At 45.2% G+C, this 26,182-nt stretch overlaps 1 protein-coding gene across 1 annotated transcript in view; it reads right to left on the reverse strand.

Moving 5' to 3' along the window:
* Positions 1-2,816: 2,816 nt before the first annotated feature.
* LOC137915865 (fibrinogen C domain-containing protein 1-like) overlaps positions 2,817-26,182 on the reverse strand; it is a gene marked incomplete at its 3' end in the record, with an annotated part of 46,473 nt that continues 23,107 nt past the window's right edge. The window contains exons 4-7 of the mRNA XM_068758984.1: positions 21,568-22,047; positions 16,924-17,083; positions 12,287-12,423; positions 2,817-2,913 (exon numbers count right to left, since the gene is read on the reverse strand). Of these exons, the coding sequence (XP_068615085.1) occupies positions 2,817-2,913; positions 12,287-12,423; positions 16,924-17,083; positions 21,568-22,047 (874 nt within the window). The remainder of the gene's footprint in view (positions 2,914-12,286; positions 12,424-16,923; positions 17,084-21,567; positions 22,048-26,182) is intronic.

Genomic DNA, 26,182 nt, shown 5'->3' on the forward strand with positions numbered 1-26,182 from the left:
TATCCGCTGAATAATAAGAAAAGTCTGGGTGTTCTTGTTCCATACTGGTTATCTCACCAACGCTCGAGGCGCCATGTAAACACCAGCCAGAATGAACGAGGTGCACTCCAGCGGCGAATAAAACGGCTTACCGTAAATGAAAAGAGCTGGAAGGTGAAGCCAACACCGTGACACCAATACATCAACCTTCACTGGGATAAAAGCGGGTTCTGTTTCTGCTGATGTCCATGATGCACCTGGGTTTGGAGATTAGCGCACGTGACTTCAGGTTCCACTGGGATTGGACGCCCCCGCCCCCTTTTGGTCCGGTTCTGAACGGTAGCAGCCCGTCTATTCATCGGTCGCACGCCGCTGTTTTAAATGCACAATCTATTACGGCCCTTCTCTGTCGGGGGGGCGGGTTATCCTCTGCAGGACGGGCGTTAATTCCTCTTGGATCTGTGTGGGTTTGTGAGTGCAAACAAAGGAAAGCGTCGTTTATTTGTAATTCACAAAGCGCCTGGATGAAACACCGAGTTGCGCCAACAGAGGCGAGACACGCAAGCAAATAATTTGCCATGCTGCATTATGAATCGACAATATTTAGCATGCCTGCATGCTGAGCTGCCCACTTAATGTCTGCAGCGTTGCTCCTGAGGTGTGTGTGTGTGTGTGTGTGTGTGTTTGAGAGTGCTGATGGGGATGTAGAGCATCTGTGACCTTGACCGCGATCAAGCGTTTTCTTAAAGTGATAGATTTCTTCAAGCTCCACTTACTCAAACAGTTGGAGGTTTTAAAAACACATCACGACGTCGGCTCATTAAATCTCTGCCGCTTCTTCGGGAAGCGGCCATTTCTGCAAATACTTTGCAGTTTCTGCACCTAATTTAAAATGCATGTGAACTTCCTTGCCTGCTGACGGGTCTTACGGGTTCTTCTCGTATCGTGTTGGACGTGATGAATCACTGGTGCGCTGTGATGTCATGAATCATCACCAGCCGGAAACTTTGCCGGCCTTGGAGAGTTGTCGCCGTCGTAGTTTCTCGCGGCTCAGTTCGCCATGACTCAGTGTTGGATCTGGCATCACAAAGGGAGGTGCAGCAGCAGCCCTGAAGGTTCGAGGAGCAGGACTACGGGAGTGAATGCTTCAGAGATTCAAAGGACTTACAAAGTGAAGAATAGAAGCCCAAGGACGTGTTTTTCAACCAGAGCATTTGGAGTACGGTTCAGCTCTTAATGCAGACTGGAGGTAAATGACGTGTAAAAAAAAAAGAGCAACGTATCTCAGAGACTGTAGGTTCTGGGAAAACGGTGATTAGATGTTGCCACGGAGTCAAACTCCTCAGCTGCAGTTGCTTTTGGTTAAGCCTGCATCAACATTATTTGCGTTTTTAGTTGCCTGTTTTCATTCTTATGGCGGGACTGGCTCCGACCCGGTCCGCATCACGCTCGACTGCGAGATAAACAAATGTCAGACCAATTAAAGACAACCTAAAAGGCCAATCGCCGCTGGAAAAAGCAAGCAGTTTGTTTCTCCGACACATCGTCCTACGTCAAACGAGCAGCTATCTCAAACGAGCCGCAAGAATGGCCGCGATGAGCACGGACATCATCCCCACCCCGTGGAAACAATATACTCTGGTATATTTAATGAGAAGGAGGAAGAGGAGCCATTCAGCTTTGATAAAGGCTTTACTTTTTCAGCTGAATTTGTTCTTTGTTGGCATTCTTTTCTCTTCAGATCTGAGAGGAGGCATGGAATTATGTCACGCTGCCAGCAAGAAAAACAAGGATTTGGACAAGGACGTTATAAAAATAAATAAAGACACATTTCAAGCAAGAAGGCAAGTGGTGAACAGAAGAAAAGAAATGCTGTTGTGAAGCTGCTGGTCTGTGCGTGTAGTGATTGTGGGTCCAGCTCGTATTAAGCGCCTTTTACACCTTTTAATTATCTGCAGTCTTCTCCCGCTGCTTTCACCGATGCAGCTCTCATCGATGAAGAACTACAACCCTCGCAGAATTCTTCTGATTTCAAAGGGTCGCATTCATTTCTGATTTCTCCCGGTCTGCTTTTGAATATCTCTTTATCTGGCATCATTACAAAGTGGAGCTTTTTCATTAATTCTCTGCGGGCGACCGTCCTTTCTTTTCTGCTTTGTGTTTGAGCGCTGGCATGTTCCTGCTCAGGCAATGAAACCACACGAGATTAAGAGAAGTATTCATGCAACCTTTTCGTTAAGAGTTATGGAGGTGTTTCTTAGGGGTTGGTTCGAGGCCCTTTAAGTTCATCCATCCATCCTCCACCGCTTATCCGGCGCCGGGTCGCGGAGGCAAAAGTCTCAGCAGGGTCTTCCAGACTTCCCTCGCCCCAGGCACCACCTCCAGCTCTTCCGGGGAGATCCCGAGGCGTTCCCAGGTCAGCCGAGAGACATAGTCTCTCCAGCGTGTCCTAGGTCTCCCCCCGAGACCTCCTCCCGGTGGGGCATGTCCGGAATACAGCCCCAGGGAGATCGTACAGGAGACATCCGAAACCAGCCCCTTAGTTTCAGTGAAGCGAAAACCTTTTGGATAATTCTTTGCTTCAGACTTTGTGGGGCCAGTTTGCTGTTCCGGAATGAAAGTACCCTGGTTTCTAAAGCGAGGTCCATAAAGACATGGTTCAGTGTCTTGGGGTTTTCCCAGAAGAGCAAAAGCTGTTCTAGTTTCAAAAAAAGGGGACCAACTCACCATCAATGAGGAATTTAGAATGGGATGTCCCCATGGTTAAAAGCAGTATCGTTAGATGACCAGTGTATAAATCTAGAGGAAACACACAGACACACACCTAAGCCACTTACCCAGCCAGTGTTCGCCGGTGATCTTTCCAAATCCCTCGCGGTAGGACTCCCATCCTCGGAAGAAGTTGACTGAGCCGTCCTCCCTGCGCTGGATCACCTGCACAGCCGGGAGAGAAAAGCAGAGCATTCAGGGTTCAGATGAGATTTGTCCTCGCACTGCATCTTCCTCATCTCATCTTCCTCCCCGTCGAGCCATTTCCAAGTCCCACTGTCCGTCTCTGAGCTCATCTGGAACTAAACTAAATAAACTCATAAATGCTTCATCTTTTTTATAGATGAATAATGCAAACGCTCTTTCCACTAAAAAGGCAATTTGTCAGAAGCTAATAAAAGGAATCCATTAAATCTCGACTGATTTTGAACGGGGACGCCAAGCAAGCTGCATCCTTAATTGATATCCCCAGAAATGAGATGATATTCACAGAACAATAATCCCGAAAACACCAGGAAAGATGGAATTTCTGCGGGATGAATTATGAAAGCCTATCGAGTAATGATGTGTGAAGAAATGTTCTTTATAGCAACCATTTAACTGACAAAATAAATATTAACACGTTTTTTTGCGTCTGTATTTGTCCGTGTGTGATGATGCATAATCTGCATCGGCCAATCAAATGTCCAGACGGGATTACATGCCGACTGTCAAAATTGGAAGCGTGCTCTGAAATTGGAAAAGCATGCAGATGCAAAATAGCGTAGGACTCGCTGTTGGGAAGGCTACGCTAATGTTGAAACGACAAAGGGAATTCCATGAGACAGTTCATGTTCAGCCTGACTAATCCCATAATACTAACATACCATAAGGCACAAGATGGCACCAGCAGCCATATTTTCCTTTAACATCCGTGCACACACAGAAGAAATTCCTGCAGAGCGACGGTACAATCTACATCCTTATCGCTTCCCATCCGCATAATTGTCTCCATCGCTGCCGTATCAGCGGCGCTTATCAGCGGCGTTTAGCAGAAAGGGATTCTTCTCCCTGTTCTCACAGAAGGAATATTCCGAATTTCATGTTCCATGAAACCATTTCCCACCTCCTCGCAGATACGTGATAATGGTCAAACAGGAGGTCTGCTATCAGATTGACGCCCCGTCCTTCTCACAGGTTTGGTCCCAGTCACGGTGAATTAGACCATCAGACTGGCGTCCCAGTTACTTCATAAGAGTCCATTACATTATGCTATACGACAGTCAAGCAGACTTTTCTTATATTAAATGGGAATCTGAGGTAAAACAAATTAAAATGACAGAGTGACCGACTGTTATTAAGATGAGAGGTAACCCGCAGGCCTGTGTTCATCATTCATAAATGATTCCAAGTTTTTAACCATCTACTCAATGTAGTATTAGTACACAGTCTAAATACTGTAAATACTGAATCCTGGAATTTTTTCCTACATTTGTAATTACTCCTTGGTCTAATTGGTTCTGTGAGAGGATTCTCACTTAGTCAGAAGTCCAGTCAGTGAGGGGTGAGGTGTCATGCCGAGCCAATGAGCGGCAAGCGTTACTGTAATAAGGTCTGTATATTTAATGTCCTCCCCTTGTTCAATTTCAATTACACATAAATAATGAAACACTCCACTGGACAGATTCATCTATCCTAGCTTATAAAGCCGGCGCGCAGTATCGACAAAACACACGTATGCATAGCGTCGCCTCTGCAGCCGCCGATGAAAGACTGGTCAGCGGTAACATTTGTATAAAGTTGTTATTACACTTCTGCTTTAAAACATCTGTCCTGCCAGCGGTGATCTCTTCTGACAAACTGGGTTCACTGCGGATTGCAGAATAAACCAACTCAGCGAAAGCATGTCTGCTACTGCTTTGGAGGCAGTTTTACGAATAAAAGAACAGAACATTGCTAAATTCTCCTTGAAATCATTACCTTCCAGCCTCCTTATCTTCCCTCGCTCCCTCCCTCTTAACCCGCCTCAACCCCATAGTCAAATAGCTGAGATAAAGAAGATGGCCAATTGATGCCGCTAAGTTAAAAGAAAAGTTTCCCTTTTCATCCATCAGGAATTGCCCACCCGTCTCCCCTGGCGCTCATTCCGCTAACGTTGAATACATACTGGAGAAAGATGAGACGCTGCTGACAGAGAGCAGAAGCAGGATGCTCTCATTGACATCATCCCTGCTTTTCCTCACAGAAACTGAGCCGTGAGACTCCAGACAGTTTATTCTTTAAGCTTTACTAAGGTAGACACCAGTGTTACCGGTACGTCTCACTACCGCGAGTCGCCACGGTGATGAGAATCCGGTCAGCGGTCACATGAACGACAGTATTCCATAGCGGCGGGTTAACCAGTCCGGGTCAAGGTTAACACGCTTGTCCTGCTGGCCTTGCTTTTGTCCACGTCTGGCATCCTTGTAAGATTGGAGATCCCCCTCTGAGCTTTAATTGCATGTTGACCCTTAAGGTCTCTCTCTTGCTTGGTGTGTGTGTGTGTGTGTGTGTGCGTGTGTGTGTGTGTGTGTTCCCCGAGAGACTTGGCACTCACAGTGAATTCATGTCTCTGGAGGTAGAAGCAGCGTTCGGATTTGGGTGATGGAGAGCAGAAAAACATTTTAGGTGACAATGACGTCACAAAGATCCCGTTCACCTGAATTGGCATTTAAATCCATGTGATCAGTTTGCCTTTGTTTGTCTGCTTGTGCACAAAGTTTGCTGTGAGCAGCGTGAAGAAGTTCTGCCGCCGCCGGCCTGCTTTATTTCTGATAACACAAGTCGAAGTGCAGACAGAAACATGCAGCCCGGAGGCAGATAAGCAGAGTGTATTAACCGCACCGATTCTCACATTATGGTCACTCGTAAAGAACTTCCTCCCAACACCGGTCAACAGCGCCATGAGAGGAAAAGGGCACAAAAGACTCTCAGAGCTGCGGAAAAATACATTTTCATTGTTGCTGGAGGAATAAAAGTCAGCCGTCCGGTTCAGAGTGTATTACCGTAAGTGTTTATGCTAAATCTCAATTCAGCGTGTTTTATTGGGCCCGGTCGATTAGATTCATCTCACCTAACCCCAGAAGCACACGGAAATGCAATTCTCACACGCCACATCCAGCCGGAGGGCAGATTCCTATCGAGGTCGGGCTTGTTCTATTTGTGTGCAGGGCCGCCGGCGTTCCAAGGATGCACGCCGACGACCGCGGTCGCGACGCGGCAGCCATCTTGTGAAAGGGTCTGCAGGTGTTTCACCGCAGGAAGTGCAGAAGGGTCCGAAAAAACTGACCTACGAAATCGACGGCGGCCGCGGCCTGTGCGTGCTGGCAGCAAACACAATAAGAGCTAATGGAACCCGGCGCCGTCGCATTCACCTGGCACTAAATGTTGTTGCAGGAAAAGATGGCCGGACTGCTTCATGCGATATTGATGTTATAATGCATTATTATTTCGGCTCGGTACAGCCGGGGGCCAGATTCGGACACATCTCAATGGATCTTTTTTTTTTTAGCTAGAAATAGCGGAATCCGACACTGCCTTGACCGTACCGGTGCTCAGACTCCACCGGGCATTTGTATTTATTTATTTATTTATTGTATTTATTTGTATCCCAACAGTATCCGGTATTCGGATCTGAGCCAAATGTAATTTGGTGGTGAGATAGACAGTTTAACATCTGTTTAGGAGGAAGTCAAGATAATTGTGGGACACTTCCCCTCCTTCTTTAGCGCTCACACTCTCCATAAGTCTTTATGACACTATTTTTACTTTATCTGTTTGCCTTGCAGCCCTTAGGTAATTAATTCTTTAGAAGTGCTGCTCTACATGCTCCAGAAAGCCCAACAACCAACCCATCTCTCAGAAACAGCAGCGCCGGAATTATCTCCACCGTTTCCTCCGAATATTTACTGTATCATAAAGAAAATCATTGCTCTGAGGAATTCTTTAATTGTGGTGGCTCACAATATGGCAAAGAAATAAGAAGTAGAAGCAGCAGCAAAGGCAGTAATTACTAAATACATGCATATATGTATGCAGTCACGCACACACAGAGTCATTAAAAGCAGAAAACTTTTAACATCCTGCTCAGTTTTCTTCCTTCCACCCGATTATCCTCCACCTTTTTACTGAAGCATGTTAAGTTAGCGTAGCGTGATGGCAGACGGCGTGATGGAAAGCATCTCAGCGGAGGAGAACGCTTGCTCTGACACGGTTTGTCAGAGCGGCTGCGTCAGCGTGGCGCCTTAAACTAGTCAAGGGATGTCTGTGACGGCTCTTCAAAGGAAGAAGTGAGTTAGAACTGCGTTGCTGCACTTGTTAAACCAAAAACTAAAATAAAAAACACGGTTATTTATGCACTAAAGAATGAGGCAAAGATAAAAAAGAGCACATTATGCAAATGAATATGTAAATAAAAGCAGTCGCAGTAAACACCCACTACAATGTACACGGTAAATGTTTTAGTCGGGGGGGGTAAATGGTTTCAATCCTGAAACATTTAAGTTGGATGAAGTAGCTGAATAATGTTAGCAAGAAAATATGCAGTCTTAAGAACAGACACATTATTCTCATTATCACCATTATCATTGCTATCATTATTATTATTCCCATTATAATTAGATTATCATCTATAATTATCGATTTCATGATAATCATTATCATCGTTACTATTTTTCCCATTATATTCGTTTCATTATTGTCAATGCAACCCATCAAGGCAGCATGTGGCCCACCTCGAGGTTTCTGCCTGTTAAAGGCGTTAGGGTTATGTATTTTTCCTCTCCTCTGTTGCCATGTTGTTCCTCTCAGTCTTGAACAGAGTGTTTGTCTAGACCTGTGCCTTGTAGACAACTTTATTGTTGCGATTTAAATGAAACTGACTTGACTTCACGATCTCACCCAGGGTAATGCGTTGCCGTGACCGAGTTGAGATCCTGTAATCTCTGCCGTGGGCGAAGGCTACCGAACGAGTTGTCTTAAGATCCTCAGCAGGATTCCTGCCAACCAGACAGAGCCCGCCCACGGGTGTACAGACGGACTCTCTGACCGGTGGACCAAAAAAACAAAAACACGGCGAGGAACCAACACAAGCCCGCTAAAGCTGATTGAGGGAGATTTACAATCTGCCATGTGACTGGAGTGGAAAGTAGGAAACGTGCCAATAGCTTGTTAGCTCCTGGCATGTACTCACTGTGCTCACACTAGGTTTATAGGTTTGGCGCTTCGGCAGCAGATGTCACTTTGTGCTGCTGCGCTGTACTTACAAAGCGAATGTAATGGAAACATCTTCAGAGAATAATTAATACATGAGCTGTGAGGCGGAGACAGATTTACAGACAGCCATCGGGAAGTACGGAAATCAAGCAGGGGGGGGGGGGGGGGGATAAAAATCAATAATCACCTCCCACACATCGATTAAAGAATAGATCAAAACGGAACGGAGGATGGTAACAGGTTGATTGGGTTGTTCATAATATTGATGATATATGGCGACAAACGCAACACTGTCTGGTGAAAGCGCTCGTAAATCCAAAGCAGTCTGCCGAAGTGGCGTCTTCCAAGAGGACTTCAAGCATCTGCTGGAAACATGTTTTATAATCCTATCAGACAGACAGATGTGCTCCGAACTCCGAGGCGAACGAGAACAGAAGGACTCACACGGTCTTTCACAAACACTCTTTTTTTGCATACAGTTTCTGCATTTCTGTGTGCTCCGGCTCAGTAAAGCGATTATACCTGGCTGTGAAACATCTAAACAGGAAATCTGGTTTCCTTATCAGGTTAAGGTATTAAAAGAAAGCAGGTTAATGCCAATAGTTTTCCGCTGAGCATTTTTGAACATTTATTTAAATCTGTGGATATGAAGCGACCCAGTGCAGGCGGAAAAAACAGCCCCCCCCCCCTTCATGGATGTTTTTTTGTGAGAGCAATCTTTTTGCCTGTGTTTTCACTCCTTCAAACAGGGCCAGGAAAACAAGCCGTTTTTTTTACAATGCCTTTTGAAGTGCAGATTTCTCCTAAATGTCCGTGGACATGAAAATGGAGCGTTTGGAAAACAAAGATGACAGCATAAATTCTGCTTGGCCATTATGGTTCTGTGTAATGAGAATGCACCTAAAACAACAACAATGGCAGATTAACAGATGGCTTGTGTTTGGTTAGCACCGATATAGGCTCTTTTATAGCATGCCTAGCTCTAATTATGAGTTTGCAAATAAACTTTTAGCGGTTTGATGCAAAAGTGACAGATTCTTTTTTACTTTTAGTATTTGAGATGATTTTTACATTCTCATGTGTGCAGATATTTTGTGAGGATAAAATGTGTGGATTCTTTTGAATTCAGGGGAAACTAGAAAAGCATTCCGCGCATGTAAACCTCCGCCAAGCAGCTCATTCCCCTCCTAATTGGATTTACACCGTCCACATGGTGATCTGGATCATCACCAAAAGGTTCTAGATTGTTCTTGGTATCCTTATACACCAACCATGAAAAGTAAAAGTGTCGACACGTGTTACCATGAAAGCAAACCAATCACACGAACGAACCCGAAGCCAGGAACACTCGTTGGACAGCGATCGCAGTCCGAGCAAAAGTTAGCTTTAGCACTCTAAAGCTTCGAGTTCAACATTTAAAACAAGGCGAAAACACATCCAGCTTGGATTTCCTTTTTTTTTTTCCAAACCAACAAACTAACGGAAATTAAATATTGACGAGCCTGTGAGCTCTGAGATACTGAAGAGCCACACTGTACACTCTGAAATGCCAAAAAAAAAAAGGCACTCCCAGCCTCTCAAAGAGCGATTCAACACGCCAACAATCGTACATTCAATCTAAAACTTTTACATTTCACTTCATGGCCGGACTGAATATTTGAGCGTGATCGCAGTACTTCTGTTAAAAGCACCATTTGATAATGCCGTCCCGCACTGCCTCCTGATATATCCACTGTTATTCATTATTCATGCTGCGGTCATTTTTAGTCCCTTCCTTTTAACAAATAAAATAGTCATAATGGAGATTACCCTCTGCGGCGAGGCTGCATTTAAATGCCATTTGAAACCTCTCTGCTCAAACCCGGAGGATTACTTTATCTGAGTGAGGGTTTGTGTGTATCCATGTTTTAGTATGACTGTGAGAAACTGAGAAACAGCTGGTCTGTTCTCACTGGACTTCTCTGGTCTAAGTTCTGTCAGACGATCCCATTGGTCCGGACCGAGCTCATATGTTTCCTCCAAACAAGAGGATGTTCTCCATTCAATACTGCAAAATCTCAGCGTATGTGTGTGTGTGCGTGCCTGTCTCTTACTATTTTCCTACTTCTCTTTTCCTCTCTTACCTTCTCTTCTTTCATTTTCCCTGTTTCTTCTCTCATCTTGTCTCGTCTTTTTTCTCTTGTCTATTCTCTCCTCTCTTCTTCCCCTTTCTTCCCTTCATCAGCTTTAAGCTCACTATTAAACTCCACCCCGGTTCATTTTTGGGTGACTTTCCCTGATAACATGGAAGGATGAGTTTATAAATGGAAACTGTGTGTGTTTGTACTGTGTGTATTGCATGCATAATAAGGATTTGATCCGTGGATCACTTTGAGTCGCGGGAATCCCAAACTCAACATTACCGTTGTCCCATTTCAGGACAACATATCCCAGTACACAGCGGGGACACACATCCTGCCCAGGTTCTGTGTGACATACTAACGTACAATTATTAATTATTTAACTAAAGCAAAGCTGCATTTATTTAGGATCTATGATTATTTACTGCGTGCAGGATGTTTTTGATATTACCACTGTGCTAGCAGTCTAAACCTTTTTTTAACCACACCTTCTTTCTTCCCCTGGATGAATTCATTTAAATACACACTTTAATAAACAAAAGTACATTTAGTAATGTCTAGTATGATAATTGGGTGAAAAATGCTAATTAGATTGTATTATTCAGTCTTCGTCTTTTGTAGAAAAACAAACCCTCCCTAAAGGCCACCTTCTCACTTCGGTTAAAATAAAACACGATGTTTCTTCTTCATATGATTCCAGAGTTTGGTAAGAACTCGGCGACCCCCCCCCCCCCCCCCCTGTTGTGCATTTTTAATCTCCATGTCTCACTTTCTCCCCACAACAGATTCTTATGCCATCAGGGCCTCTCTTCTTCACCTCCTCTGAGTCACATCCTGTCCTCCTCTTTCCTCCTTTCCGTCCCATTCGTCTCAGCCTCTGCAGCGGCGCTGCGGCGTGTCGTAGTATGGTAATGAGGTGGCAGCATATGGTTCATTCCGTATTTAAGCCTCGCCGTCAGGCAGGCGGTAAGCCACTCGACTCGCCGAGTGTCCCCTCTCCTTACCTGTCCTCGTGGTTTGGCGCCGCACTGATCTCTTAATGAGGCTCAAACGTTAGCACAACCAGCTCAACACACCTGGCGGGATGAGTAGGTGCCGCTTTATCGCTCCAATCTGAGCTGCTGTGCAAATCCTTTTATAGGACAATAAGTATTACTTAACATTTGTGGTAATGGGAGGGAAACTTACTAATTCATGCACGCGCACACACACACACACACACATTTACACACTGGCAGGCGAGCATGCAGGTCTATCCCATTACGCTGCACTAAGCACTCTGTCGCTGTGACAGTGTCGTTTTATTTGACGACAGGCCGCTACGACCTTGCCTACCTCGCCCGGTCTAGAATGCATAAACACACCGCCTGCCAATATAACAGTAATTTGAGCTGAAGTTTGATGCGTGCTCTATTGTATGTAATTACGGCGGAATGCGCAGTGGCCAGAACGAGAACAAAGGGAAATAAATGGCTCTACGCGCCGGGGTGATGATGTGTTTGTGCACTCAGAGAACAATGCATTGAATCCAGACTTCCGAATATAACTTCAAACAGCTCCGTGTCAACGTTTGCTCACCTCGCCGTCTATCATCCCCCGGGCTTCCAGTACAGTCTCTCTCTTAAACTACCGTTGATTTGAGTAAGGCCCAGACCTCTGGCAGATGTTTGATCAAGGAAAGGAAGACACACTTAGAGAAATTCAAACCCTGTTTGCTTTCTTTTAGGATCTGTTTCAGAAATAATATGCAAAGACAAGAAGGCTGGATTTGCAAAAATGCAAATACATACAGTCTCAGTGTTCCCGTCTCTAGCTGTTGATATACTTGCTTTGGTATGAAAATTCCTATTTAAATCAGGTATAAAAATGTTGAACTTCAAATTAGTCCACATGAAATGCGTGCTTAAGATCTCCTCGTGCCTCTGTGGTAAAACATTGATGGGATCTTTTCACACCGAAACAGGAACTGAACCTCATGTTAAGGATCTGAGCCTTTAAAAGAAGTGATTTCTGGTTATTTGGCTTAAATAAAAGCAGATTTGTAAAGATTTGTGAAGGCAAATAAAGACAAAAGCCCTTCGGGCCTCCCTTCATCTGCATTTTGAAGACCGTGTCGCCGTTGAGCGTTCCTTTTTGAAAGAGGTAAGACATTAAGAGTAAGACGCAGACGTCTTCCCCTTACTCACCGTCCAGCCTCCTCCGTCTGTGGTCATGTCGCAGTACACCTGGAAGCCTGCCGGGTGGTGAACCGGAAACACGGAGTAGATGCCGTCCTCTCGCTGACCACTGGCGTACAGATCGCTGCAGTCACGAGGACGGGAGCCTGCGGGGAAGCACGGAAGAAGAAAAGGTTGAAACACAAACCATGTCTACAGCCAAAGGAAGGATGGCTCTAGTGGAGGTCTGGAGGACCAATCAGAAGGCGAAGCTGATGAGATGGATGAGAGAGTGACGGGCGACCGCGGGGAAAATCCTGCAATGAAAGTGGGTTGAAATAAGGAAGAAAGGTAGATTCTCAAAGATGTGGCACGGCGAGAGAGAGAGAGAGACATTTGAGAAAATACAAGCTGTAGGAAAAAGAAAAACAAGACATGGGGAAGTACGCCGTAGGTTATGAGACATACGTTGGAGCGATACAACACAGGAGGAGAGGAAGTGGAGAGAGTATGCAAGAGACATGCAGAGGAGGAGAGGAGACGGGCTGCAGCAGAGCAGAACAGCAGCGCCCTTGTCTGAGAGTGAGAAACACATTTTAGACGAAGGATGCAAAATCTACTCCCGCAGAATCCGGGGAAGAAGTCTTTTGATGAGGACAATATGATAGATTATTCATGCCGGCCTCCATAAGGTCAAAACCCCTGAAGTTAAAACAGCCAGCAGAGTTCTTGAAAAGGCCATTCAAGATTTTTTACAGTCCCTCCATGATATGCGATGTTTGATCTTCCTTAAGCTTTCCCATTTCTCGCATCGGTTGCTAAGCTCCGACTTTCATCATCATCATCATCGCACATAGATGGCCGAATTTTTCAGTTTTTCTTTTCATTACAGGAAACCGAAACTGAAAAAAAAAAAATCCCATCATCATTACTTAAGAATCTGGTCCCCTATAACAACAGCTTGTGAAGATTTTCAGTTTAATGATCCCCTTCAGCCGAGGAATGAACTCCTCCAAAGACCTCCCACCATGACTGGACTCCCCCAGGGCCACTTAAGCTTGGTGTGTCTTCTTTTTCTTTGTTTGGACACAGATTTAAAATTCTTTACTGAACAGTTTACAGCGTTTATTTTGAATATTTTCTGTGTAAAAGTCCTCCATCAGCTAGCTTGCATGAGGTGTCATTTCTCATATATCTAATATGCAGTTGAAGTAATTTTTTAATGCTGTGATGTCACTGAGGCAACAAAGCAGCAGTCAGAGGAAAGAGGCAGCAGAAACGTCACAAACGTGGAACCAGCACTATTAACGCTGAACGTTACACTGTAAAAAAACAAAAAGCCAAATGTTTTTAAATTAAGTTGAATTCCGATCTCATACCTACAATGTTATTTGCTACATGCTAAGTTATGTGATAGCAATGATGTGACAAAACTACATAACATAAACCCTTCTTAATATGACTTGTGTCGGTTTTGTTGTCAGTATGACATTAATTCCCATTTTAGGGTCGGCCGTATTGTTCCTCTGTCATCATTGTTTCCTGTCTCCAGTCTTACCCGGATTCCCTAAGACCATTGCTGGCAAAATCCTAACCTCCTCGGTGGCGGTAATAAGCGTCATTAGCTCAGCTCTGCCCAGTAAGAGCACATCTAAATATACAAACCGGACTGGTGCGCCTGTCAAATAAATGTGTCCCCAGTCGGAGGAAGCAACGGCGTGAAAGGGTTGAAAGAAATAATCAATCCCTTTTTGGAAGGTAATTCCGGTGAAGAGCTGCTGCCACTGTTTCCTCTCATCTCACGGCGAGCGATGGGTGCCTTCTTGAAACTGCCATGTTCTTTCTTCTTGAGATTGCCGTCTCATTGTCCAGATTTAATTTACCGACTGGAGTGAGATCAATCAGTCCACCTTCAGACGTCGACGCCGCGATTTCCCGTCCCAGTGGGTTCTCCCACTACTTCCTTCTTCCTCGTCCGTGTCGGACAACAAGCGGTTTGTAAATGAACGCCCGATACAAACCGTCTTCGCCTTCCTTCTCTGCCCGGCCTGCTTTGATTGCTAGTTGGCGCCGATCAACAGAGAACAAGATTTTGTTTGTACTGACTTTTGCATCCTCTCCTTGGTTTAATATGTCATGTGTACATTCCTTCGTTATTACTATTAATTTTCTTGTTTTTGCCTGACAGCAGACTGGACTTTAACTTGTAGATCAGCTGTAGAGCCAGAGTGTGCCGGTTCTGCAGCGGCTTCGTTCGACTTGGAGACCCAGCCGCTTTCAGATAGCGCTGTCAGATTCTGCTGTCAGATTCGGAGCCACGTGACTTTGAGAAGCTAATATGTTCTTGTGGGAATCCAAAGCAAACAGTGCAGAGATGAATACTTTAAATACTTTAAGGCACGGCGGGACAGACAGGCAGTCAAAGATATTAATGAGCGATCCCCGTGCTGAAACACACAGACGCTCAAACTGTGCTGGTGTGGAAACATGCGTCTTTGCTGCTTATTTTACCTCGGCGTGCACAATTAAGAGGTAAAATTCAACATTCAATTAGTCAGATTTTCTCTAATTATACACAAACAGCAAGGTGACAAATCTATATGTATAGATCAGAGGCGAGTTTCATTGAACCCAACCGCGTTGGGACACGAAAACGAGTTTGTCCAGAATCAACATGAATGCGGCATTCAGAGCAGAAGCCTCTACTCTTGACAGTTATTTACTCTTTGCATGGGTTAATGTCGCACACTCGAAAAAACTATGATTAAAACAACACCAAAAATTCAACTGCGGATTAATTAAACCCGAGAATAATTACATCAGGGAAGGTATTTCCACTCCGAGTGGACGGAGGTGTCGCTATTTTAAGACAGTTTTTTAAATCCTTCCTCACAACCTTAAGATGCATCATTGTGGGTACCATGAGCCACGTATCAAAACGGCTGCATATGTCAGTATATGTCACAGCTGCTCGACGGATTTTAAGCACATGTTGCCCCCCCACCGGCATAAATTGGAGCAGCTCATTTTGGAAGCCTCTAAATAATGAGCTGTAATGGCGGCCGGACAGCTGAATGGGCCGGACACCTGTTTTCCAGGAGGCGCAGTGTGAAATAATGAGACCGGAACCAGCCAGAACAGCTTTGATTCAGTGCAGCCAATGGTGCCTTCACCGTGTCATTGGATGTCTGCGATACTTCAGATCATTAAACATTTATATGAAGAAATAATATTTAAAAAAATGTTGAATTATTACAATTTTCTTTTTTAAGCAAATTGTGAATTCTCTAAAATGAGCAGAATTGCACAATAAATGACGGCTCAAACCTTGATTTTTAACCCCGTAATCGTATCTATTTCATGTCGTCCTATCATCTTTGACAGATGGCTGTTATTGCGTGCTGTGCTTAGAAATTGACTAATGGCCTCCTTCACAACGGAGGACTATTGCGTCTGTCTCTACTGTTGCTACAAACACTGCAGAGGCAGCACACAAGAAAAAACGAAAATCACGCTCGGTGAATTACAATGAAGTCCTGATTCTCGGCTGGGTTAAGCCTCTGGTTGAGATCTGCGATAATCCCTCTATCACGCGATTTATAATTTAATGCCACCCAGACTGTTTTATGGTTTTCTTCAGATTCTAGGCTTTTAGCTGATACAATAATTTATTGGACCTACTTTATTCGGGATAAAGACAATTTTTTAGCTGAAACCAAGAATGCAATCTTGATATCCTGAGGTGATGATGTCATCATTCAGGGTCCACGGAGCTCATTTTCTCACGATAACCGGTAAACTAAGAAATGAATAGATAATTAGACATGGTATATAAGAAAACAACATCCTCAGACGGACGCAGAACTTTGAACTGAAACAATATAAATGCTTTGTGAACATATCAGGGTGGCATGGTGGCGTAGTGGGTAGCGCTGTTGCCTCACAGCAGGAAGGCACCGGGTTTGAATCCTATCTGTGTGGAGTTTGTATGTTCTTCCGTGTTCTCCAGTTTCCTCCCACCTCAAAAAAGGTGAGCTTCATTGATTGCTCCAAAATTGTCCGTGGTGTGTGATGGATGGACGGATGGACGGATGGACAGATCAACAGCCCGGTGATGCAAACACTGCGCGACAGATCTCCACAGCGACTGCACTACACAGCTCATGAGCCGTGATTCGTGAAACGGCCGCACAGTGTGCACGGACAGCCCTCGCTTTGCTCCGCGGCGGCCTATGGAACCGTGGCCACGGGGTTGGATGCCGTAGTTTGTAGCGTGTCCTGGAAAAAGCTTTCCAGTGGGGTTCTGCCTCGGGCCTTTTTCTGCATCAGAAACAGCTCAGGGGAGAAAATATATATATTCACATCTGCTCCATGGCCGCTGGATTAGGTGGATGAGATGTCGTCCGGGGAAACAAACTGATATCATCGGGCGAGGACGGTTTGAATTAGGATGGATGAGAGGCGGACCACAATGGAATATCATTTTAGAGACTGATGGAGTCAGCAAGCAGAGGGTTGGATCTGAGCGGGGAAACGGCGACGGAAGGTCAAACATATGCGGAGACATTTATACAAACAGATCCAAGATGAACAGCTGGCAAACAAATCTACAGAGAAAGAATCCAGTCATTCCAAATTAGGTGGACACCACGCTTCACGCCTCTCACCGTTGGCGCAGCCCTTGAGCCGAGCTCCTCTGACCGGCGCCCTCTGCAGGTCGGCCTTGACGCGTGCCTTCAGCCCCACATTCTCCTTCTGCATGGCGTTGAGAGCGTCGCTCACGGAGTTCACCACCTTCACCATGTTGATCTGGCTGTCTGACAGCAGCTGCAACACAAACAGCGACAGAGAAGAAGAAGAATACACGTTTATGCACGTTTGCCTTGATACGATTAGAACGCCTCCGATGGGAGGGGAGTCACCTGACTGTTGTCTTTGTTTTGTCTAAGTCCTTGCTAACAGCCTGCCGGTGCTGCTCTTTTCCCAGAGCCAGCGAGGACAGTCCTCACACTGGTCTCAACCGCACGACCGAAAGACTTTCCACAAAAATGAAAAACGCTCTGCATTATATTAAAACCCAAGGGCTGTTCCGAAAAGCAGGTTAGTTCATCTTTAAATGTTTGGTGTTCTTTGTGAAACGGTAATATATCTTTGACTCAATTTGCAGTTAATGGGCTGAAACATGCAGAATATTTACCGCTGGTATGCCACAGTCCTTCAGGGACCTTTACAAACATACGAGAGCAAAGCCTGCTCTGTGTTGCAGGAACCGCTTTATACCCCGTCCCACAATGCACCCCGGCGAATGCTGCAAAAACACCCTGTGGGGAAGACTGGTGATGAATGAGCGGGGGTAACCTATGAGCCGCCGCGGTCGCCTCCTTACCTGCAGCCTTTTGTGTCCTCTTCACTGTTGAAAGGTCGTGCTTTAACGCGCCGCCATGGTTGGCTAACCGCTACGCGGGCAGATGTTAGACCTCGTATGTATACAGATGCTGCACACGTACCGACGTACTCATTTAACGACGACTCAGGCTTTCAGAAATGTAAAAGTATGTTTGGAGACTCAAACATACATATATGCTCCTCCCCTTTTTTCCTTGTCATGCGGATTCTGGAATGATCCAGGGTGTCTCTGGGGGGGTCGTATTTGTGTTGAGTGTGAATAACATTTAAATCTCTGGCAATGAGCTGTTTAAACTGTCTTTGAGTGATTCGCTGTTTGCAACTGCTAAATCCTATATTTTAGCAATAAACCTGGGATCATTTGAATAATTTTACATCTGACTGTGTGCGCCGTACCCACAAATACAAAGACAGCTAAAACAAAAACGCCATCTGAGAACCTAGGCAGCATAAAGCAAGCAAAACTTGGCTTTCTGCTGCAAGAGTGTGTCGTTCAGACGTTTATTGTGACGAATGGTGCAACGTTTTTAAAATGATTTATTGTAAAAGCGTTGAGAAAACTCTGGTTCAGCCTTCAGATTTGAAATTTCAATTAAATTGAGAAGGAATGTTTTTTAACCTTCAACAAGGAGGAAGCTATTATTCTTGTCTGTTCCAATAGTGTGTGTGTGTGTGTGCGTGCGTGTGTGTGTGTGTGTTCTTAAATAGAGTCTTAATTGGTGTAATTAGCCGTGATTAGACAGCCATCAGGTGTCGACGGACTCTTTAGTGAGTCCAGCTTTAAAAACAAGCATGTTTGGGTGTTTCTGTTTCCCTTTATTTTGTCTGTCAGAGTCGATGTTTTGTCTCATCGGGCTGAACTTTTGTGCCGTAAATAAAACGATTTCGGCAGATGTTTCATGTTTAAGAGACATAAGTGTTGTTTCACCTCACAGACGACAGGATTAATCATTTAACAGAGGAGCTAACCAGCAGATACATCAATCGTCGTTTCTGTTGGGCCTCCATCCTACAAGACAGCAGATCCCAGAGGCAAGTAATATATATATATATATATATATTCACGAAGTTGATGGTTCTCCACGGGGTCCAGTTAAGCTGACTGATAACCTCATCCTTCGCTAACGTGCAGCGCTCCGGCGGCGGTGCAGCTCCCAGACGTCTCTCTGCTCGCATCCTCGCCTTTTTTATCATTTTCTGACAGCCGTGATCCAGAAGCACATCTTCATCTGACTTCGACCTCCGCCTCAAACAGGCGTAGGTGGCAAATTGTTTTCCTTCAGTCCGATAATCCAGATGTAAACGTTTTTTATCGTGTTTGATAAATGCAACAATTTGAGATGTAAAGATTTGAGCCTTTAATATTTGACTTGGTCTTACGGCGTTTGATTTAGTCGCTGCATTCCTCTGGTTAAACAGGGAGGCCTCTGAAGCAAATGAACCATGAATAAAAGATTGCCCAGACGATGGATAGAACCTGTTGTGGGTTGTGTGTAATTAAAGATGGTGGGATGGCCCTGTGTACCAGCCAGATTAGCCATACTCCAACAGCCTCCCCCCCGTCAGTATGTCCCATATTTAATTTATCTCACAGTCTGCCTCCACAGTTTTCACATGTACCCCATTGTGCGACTTGACAAGGCACAAAAGGAGACAAATATATGTTGTTTCTAAAGTATATTTGTTGATGCTTGGTTCTTATTACATTTACCTGTAATTAGAAGATAACAATTTTATCTTAACCCCCCCATGTGTTTCCATTGTTCTATATTTCTGTTAAAACATTTAATCGTGCCACCAGCACAATATGCTTGATTAAGTTTGATATTTTTATGCAACCTTTAGCATTATTTAGACTTCCTGGTTCCCATCCGTCACTGGAATGCTGCAACAAGCCGGGGGTGGGTTTGACTCGCCGTCCCCGGAGGACTTTGTGTCCGCCGCGATGTAAAACGGTTTTCTGCAGCGGTCGGGTTTTGCCCAGTTCTCCGCTAGGATTGTGGGTGTCTCTCATCCACAACATTAATATTCCGCTGGCATAGAATTTGCTTTAAACTTGTGGCTTATGGTTTAGGGAAATCAGTAAGTCACACTCGTCCTCACAGCCTTTATCTCCTCGCAGTCATCTTGTAGTCAGACATGGCGGAAAATGTCACATCAATGGAATGTGTGAACTACGCTTCTGTCGGTGGACCAGTCGGAACCTGGCCCACCCATATTTTTTAGAGATATTTGGGTGCTGCCGAACGTTCTTTTCACTCCTCCCGAGCTCAACCTAGTGTGTGAGTTTTATACACAGCTGCCGACATTATGACAACTGTTAAAAGCAGTGGCACAAGAGAAACAGTACGAGGAGACGGCAACCCGAAGGCCGCCAAAGAGGCCGCCGTAGAGGCCGCCAAAGAGGCCGCTGGGATGTTACACTGGAAGTATTTCAGATGTTGCGACTCATTTAAATGCAAATGTTAGTGCTTTGGCGTATCTTTTGTGGTTGAGACTGCAAGCAGTCACTGTGAAAAATGAAAATGTCAAAAAAAAGAAGCCTCGATCCTAAAACCACTGCAATCAGACTCTGCGGCTCATTTCCTCAGGGGCATTTTGAAGGGTTTCTTTCTTATTTGGCAGGGCGAACTGTTCTTCGGGGAGGGCCGCGCTGAGCCATTACTAACACTGGCACAGTCAGCTCTGTGTCTTATAAATCAGAAGTTCTGGCCACAGGTGGCCCATAGATCACAGCCGCACCATGGTGTCGGGCCGAAACAGCGGATGTGCGCGCCGCACGCCTTGCCTCTAAAGAGGAAATCAATCACGTTGAGTGTCTGGCCCGCTGGCACCACCTCCAGTCAGTGCCCACTGCACTATGCCACCAACACCACATTAACAGTAAATTTGCCTCCATTGAGCCCCCAATCAGCACCCGTGGCGTCCGTTGCCTGTGGCGTCAGAGCGGACTGATGCATAGAGGTTTTTTTTTTTAATTTCTCTGCGTTCTCTAAACAATGTTGAACCCCGAGCTCAAGACATCAGGATTTAAAAGAAAGATTGGCAGGAGCGGAATGCATTCAGCTGTTTGAGATGTATGTCTGGCAGCTATGAAATCTATTTACTGCAAAATGGAGAAACCGAGCCCGATGGGCCAAAATTAAATGAGCATGTAGTGGGAAGATTCTCCACGCACATTTAGGAATAAATCAATCAATATGGACAGCGCGAAACTAAAGGGGTCTAATTATGTTTTCATCAAACGTGGAAGAATCTGACGTTACGTTAGCCAACTGGATTAATGTTCGAGATGTTCCATTTCTGGCATCATGATATACATCCCTTCCCCTGTAACCGAGTCCGAGTCATCCGAGGCAGCAAATGGGCCGGTCTTTGAGTCTCCCTTCTTTTTCAGAGGAAAATATTGTATTATATTCATCGGATGACTCAAATATCAAGTTTTTGCACGTAAAACATGTTTAGCTCCTCTAATAAAATGCATTGCACAATTCTATATATTTGAGGTTGTGGATTAGACAAACCAACATCATAAACGGAGCATTTGAAAACATATGCATTTTATCATAACGCTGATTCTACTCGCTGTGGATTTTATTAAATGTCTGACGAACACACTTCCACCGCTTCGACCAATCAAGCGCCACACAGGTTGACGTTCTTTCACTCCTGCCGAGAGAAATTGTCTCCCGTCCTGGTGACATAATTCCATCTCTTTTAAGGCAATTTCATTTGCGTAATAATGAAAGTACTTGTGTGATTGATTTTACGGCAGCATCAGCAACATCTCAAGCTCAGAGAACACAGCTGAAATGTAACATTTGGGCTGTCCTGGGAGACGATAGGACACACAGAGAAACTTGGACATGACCTTACATCGATGTTGCCGCGTTGACATGTCTCACCTGTATGAGGCGTCCCTGCTCCGCCTGCAGGGTGTTCAGGTCTTGTCCCAGGTTGCCCTGCCCTCTGCGCAGCGATTCATAGTCCATCTTCAGTTGCCCTGCGTGGGCTGACAGCTTGGCTACCTCCTCCGCCAGACTGACAAGAAGAGCCCGGTCCTGCCCTTTCACCGACTTCAGGTCGGAGTCGTGGTCGGTTAGCGAGTGCAGCAGCGATGTCTGCACGCCCTCCAGCCGCAAAAAGTTACTGTTGTAGTCGGGGCAGTTGGGGTCGATGAAGATGTTGATGCGAGAACCGTCGCCTCTCTCGACGGTGACCAGCGCGTTGGCTTCATCCTGATTGGTGGAGATGTGGGGTAGGCCGTCGGACATGGGCGGCGCCTGGTAGTGGTTCATGAAAAGGATGGTTCCGGTGACGGTTACGGCCAGCAGCACGGCCACGAAGAGAAGGATGGTACAAAGCAGGTAGCTGCAACTCATTCTCTGAGCGTAGGGAGGAAGGAGGGAAGGAGGGGAGAGAGAATGTTAGAATCAAGGATGCCACAACGGCACAAATTACAACAAAACGCCCGTTCCAGTCAAGAAGAGATGACCTTCAGCCATTGCTGGGAGCTCGTTTGAAAGCCACGAGCTCAGCGGCGCAGTCGTATTCCCATCTGTCAAAATGACTGCTTTATGCAGCCACATAATGCAGATTCCTGCAAATGCCAGACTTCTTGAAGATTGCAATCGCTCTCTTCTCAACTGTTCCTTTACTTCTGTCGTTTTGCTTATATCTGTGGGTTCCAGCATTGTGGGGAAGTAGAATTCGAGCCGACAGCCGCACTCACTGTGACTAAAAGCCGGTGGACTAACTAGAACAACCCATTCCGTCTGTCCATCAATCCCCTTTGTTTCGGTAATATGGACATTTACACATGCACCCATTCATTTATCCAGAATTATTTCACCATGTCACAGCCCACTTTCTAAAACACATGGCTTTGATTAATCACGCGACAAAAATGAAGAGGATTCTGACTGAAATCGATCGAAATTCAAGCCTCAGCTGCGCCACATGAGCGTGATCAATGTATTTCAACTCTCATATGTAATAATTTAATAACTCAGGCAGCCTTTGTAAGTGAATACCTTTATCATGAGACCTTGGCGAGATCGCTGTCCCCCCCCCCCCCCCCCCCCGCGCTCTGGGCTCCAGGATGTCTGCTGTGTTATCATGTTCCGTCCATGTGAGAGAACACACGGTTAATAAAACCTAGACTGATCTCTTTGTCACGAGGGGATGAGACATGGACCGTGTATTTGACCTTCCTCCTTTCAGTTCTTTCAATAGAACTCAAACACAATGCCAAAATAAGCATCTCTCAAAATGTTCTATTCATGAAACATCTGGCACAACTCAAGGTCTAACTAATCACAACTTTTAAAAAAAACAAAGAACAGACCGTTTCTGTCCAGTCCATCATCAGAGCGCTGACCGTGCATTAGTGGGAGGATGCAGACCAGAGACACTTCTGGGATATGGGCATCACACACAAAAACATCAAGGCACCAATGCTCTATCTTTCCGTCTCTGAGACGGGAAGGAAAACAATAAAAAAGTGAATAGAACGGTAGCCAGGAAGAGAAGGAAAAGCAAAGGAGACTCAGACAGCCAATAGAAATGTAAATGAATGAACAGAGAGTACAATGCTCTTAGAGGAAAAGGGCAGACATCAACCAGTAGCAAAGTCTCCATTAACTAGACCATAAAAGGCCCGCGTGAAGGCCCTTTATGATCCGGATCCATTTTTCCACTGAAGTCGAGAGACCAATGGCTAGGAGAGAGCAATATGGGCCGGCAATGCCTGATTAACGATGCCTGGCTCCTCCTCCATAGCTCCCTCCAACTGAATCAGCGACTGATCGCTTGTGCTTCGTATCAACACTGGGAGATCTTCCCTCAGTGAGAATATGTGGGCAGGTGTGTGTGAGCGTGCCTTTAGTGTCTGTTTGTAGGTGTGTGGGAGTGTGTATGTGTGAGTGCAAGCTCATTAATATGTAAATGAGCTGCACAAGCACAGTGAATTACACTAATAGACAGCTAATGGTCTGTTTAACGGGAGAGGTTTATGGTTCCTTTAATGTGAGGAAAATCAGTTCTGTTGTCCAGGAAATAGTCCCATCCGTTGTGCAAGCGTTTAGGCAGAAGGCATTAAAAAACAAAGGCTGTGTCTGATGACAGCCAGGCCATATGGGGGTCCGACTGTGACTTAGGATGGGAATAACCCACACTCAGTTTGTCTGTCGACCCAAAGTGGGCTTATTTGATATCTAAGGATCATTTTCGACAGACAACGAGCCCTCTGCTCCTCTAATTATGAGTCCAAGCGGATGCACACAAAGGGGGGGTCCACGTGGGAGCCGATTGTTTTGCTCACTCGGGGCCCCATTTGTTAGCCCCCGGCTTCATTCACAACCTCACATCATTGGTGGACAGATTTTGGGCCTGGAGCCAAATTTTGCTGAGGCTTGTGAGTTCCCCGCTGGATTCCCCCGAGCATAACACACACACACACAAAAATCGAACATAAAAAAATTCATGGATAATTGTTTTCAGCCAGGGAGTAGAACCCAACACAGTTTCCCAAGAGCTGTGCCAATGTGTACTTCTGCATTTTCAGCTTCTGTAAAGCCAGACTTTGGTTCTGATGCGCCACGCAATCTGCAAAGAGGCTATATTTAAAATCAGTTTAATTTATCATACATACACTAACATATAGATTTGTTTGTGTTTGATTTGTGACGCTTGTCATGGGCCAGTCTATTTCCTGTTTTATTTTGAAAGTGTCTTTTCCCTCCATGTTTTTTTTTTTTCTTCCCTTTAGATTGTGTATTGATTTCACCTGTGTTCAGTTCTCACCTGTTCCCCATCTCCCCTCCCTGCATATTTTTCTTTATCCTCTTCTCATCTACTTTTGGCATTCCCACTCTTCCCCCCTTTTTGTTTTTGAACATTTGTTTTGGTGATTATTGGAATTTGTGTTGTTTTATTACCACAGGCATATAAGCCTTCAGGGCTTTATACCAAATGATTTAATTGCAGCAGACACAAGACAACACAACATACAATAATATTATGTGGATTCATGATGCACAAGCATGCATAATTAATTTACCCACAGGCATTACTACCATTTAATTTTTTATTTTTTTGCAATAGGCAGGTACATATTGCACGTTAAAAAACAAAAGCTTGCACGGCTTTGTCAGAAGGTTCACATCTTTGCGTTTCTGCACCAGGACACATCATCACAGGAAACAGCTCCAGGGGAGAATAGATTTTTTTTTTTTTCCACTCACTTTGTTTTAATTCACCATGTAGACTTTGAAGTGCGCTATGAAATCTCACTTTGCATGTCAAACAGTTTGTATGTCTGAGTGTAGGTGCAGCTGAGTGATTGAGTGGGCTCAGCTGTGAGTGCCTGTGCTGTGTATAATGTGTATAATGGCCTCATGCTGCAAAATGGCTGCAGTGCAACATTAGAACAGCTTCACTGAGCTCCATCGCCAGCGGGGCCGAGACATCAGTGGCAGCCGTCATCTATACTGCAGTAAATATTCATCGCTAGCATACTGACTGTTAACTTAACGTGGAGGAGACGTACGACGGCCTCCGATAGGCCGACGGTGAGGCGCACGTTCATCCTTGTCGCTTAATAACACAGCAGGAGCTCGCTCCGTGATTAGTGGCCACCTTTCAGATTGTCCTATCTCACTCAGCTCATTCCACAAGCGTGGGATTTGAGGAGCAGGACGGGAGATCCCCCGATGAGCAGATGGGAGAGGCAAATAATGATAGAGGATTCCTCTCAATGAAAACGTTGGTCTCCCTCGCCGATGCGTTGGCAGGCGCTTCTCAGAGGGAAGGTCTTATCTGCTCATTAGCCAAAGAGGAGACCAGGAGAAGTTGTGCATCCTCTTTCTGTCTCTGTCACTCACTTTGCCTCTTCCGCCTTTTCAACAACACAAATGTGTGCAGGATGAGTTGCACATTAATGCTGCCCAGTCAATGTACATAAAGGCACAAACGACTTTAAGTGCTGATTAGGGTGCACATAGCAAGCCTGGAGGGATTCACACCTATTTTTAATCTCTGGTTCATTCGCCTGCAGCTTTGCACCAATTTTCAACACATAGCTTCCCAAATTCTGCCATGAAATCGGGCTCATGATCACTGCGCTCAGTTCAGAGGATCTGCACGGCTTAATCTGCAGGGCTTAATCCCGTCTAATTCCTGTGTGTTTCAGTGCTTGAGGTGAGGCTGTGCCATCGATGTGGCTTGATGGCAAAACATGACGCTTAATGTGCAATAATCCCTCACACTGCCGTCACCAAAGCAATGAGAAGGCAAGATTGTGATGAAAATCACAGTAATCCTCACCACGGTGAGCGAGTTTCCAATGAAAGTGTTGCATGTTTCTGGCAGAGGGAAGGTGTGATGGAATATACAGGCATAAATGAAGCAATAAACTGCTTCATTCCTGTCAGTTTCAATCAGTTCCATCTGTTTATGTACTCCTCGATGTTTGCCGGGACCTGCACCAACCTTCAATATGCAGTTTGACAGTGTTCCAGG

This window comes from Brachionichthys hirsutus, unplaced genomic scaffold (genome assembly GCF_040956055.1).
Source record: "Brachionichthys hirsutus isolate HB-005 unplaced genomic scaffold, CSIRO-AGI_Bhir_v1 contig_1453, whole genome shotgun sequence".
Taxonomy (NCBI): Eukaryota; Metazoa; Chordata; class Actinopteri; order Lophiiformes; family Brachionichthyidae; genus Brachionichthys; species Brachionichthys hirsutus.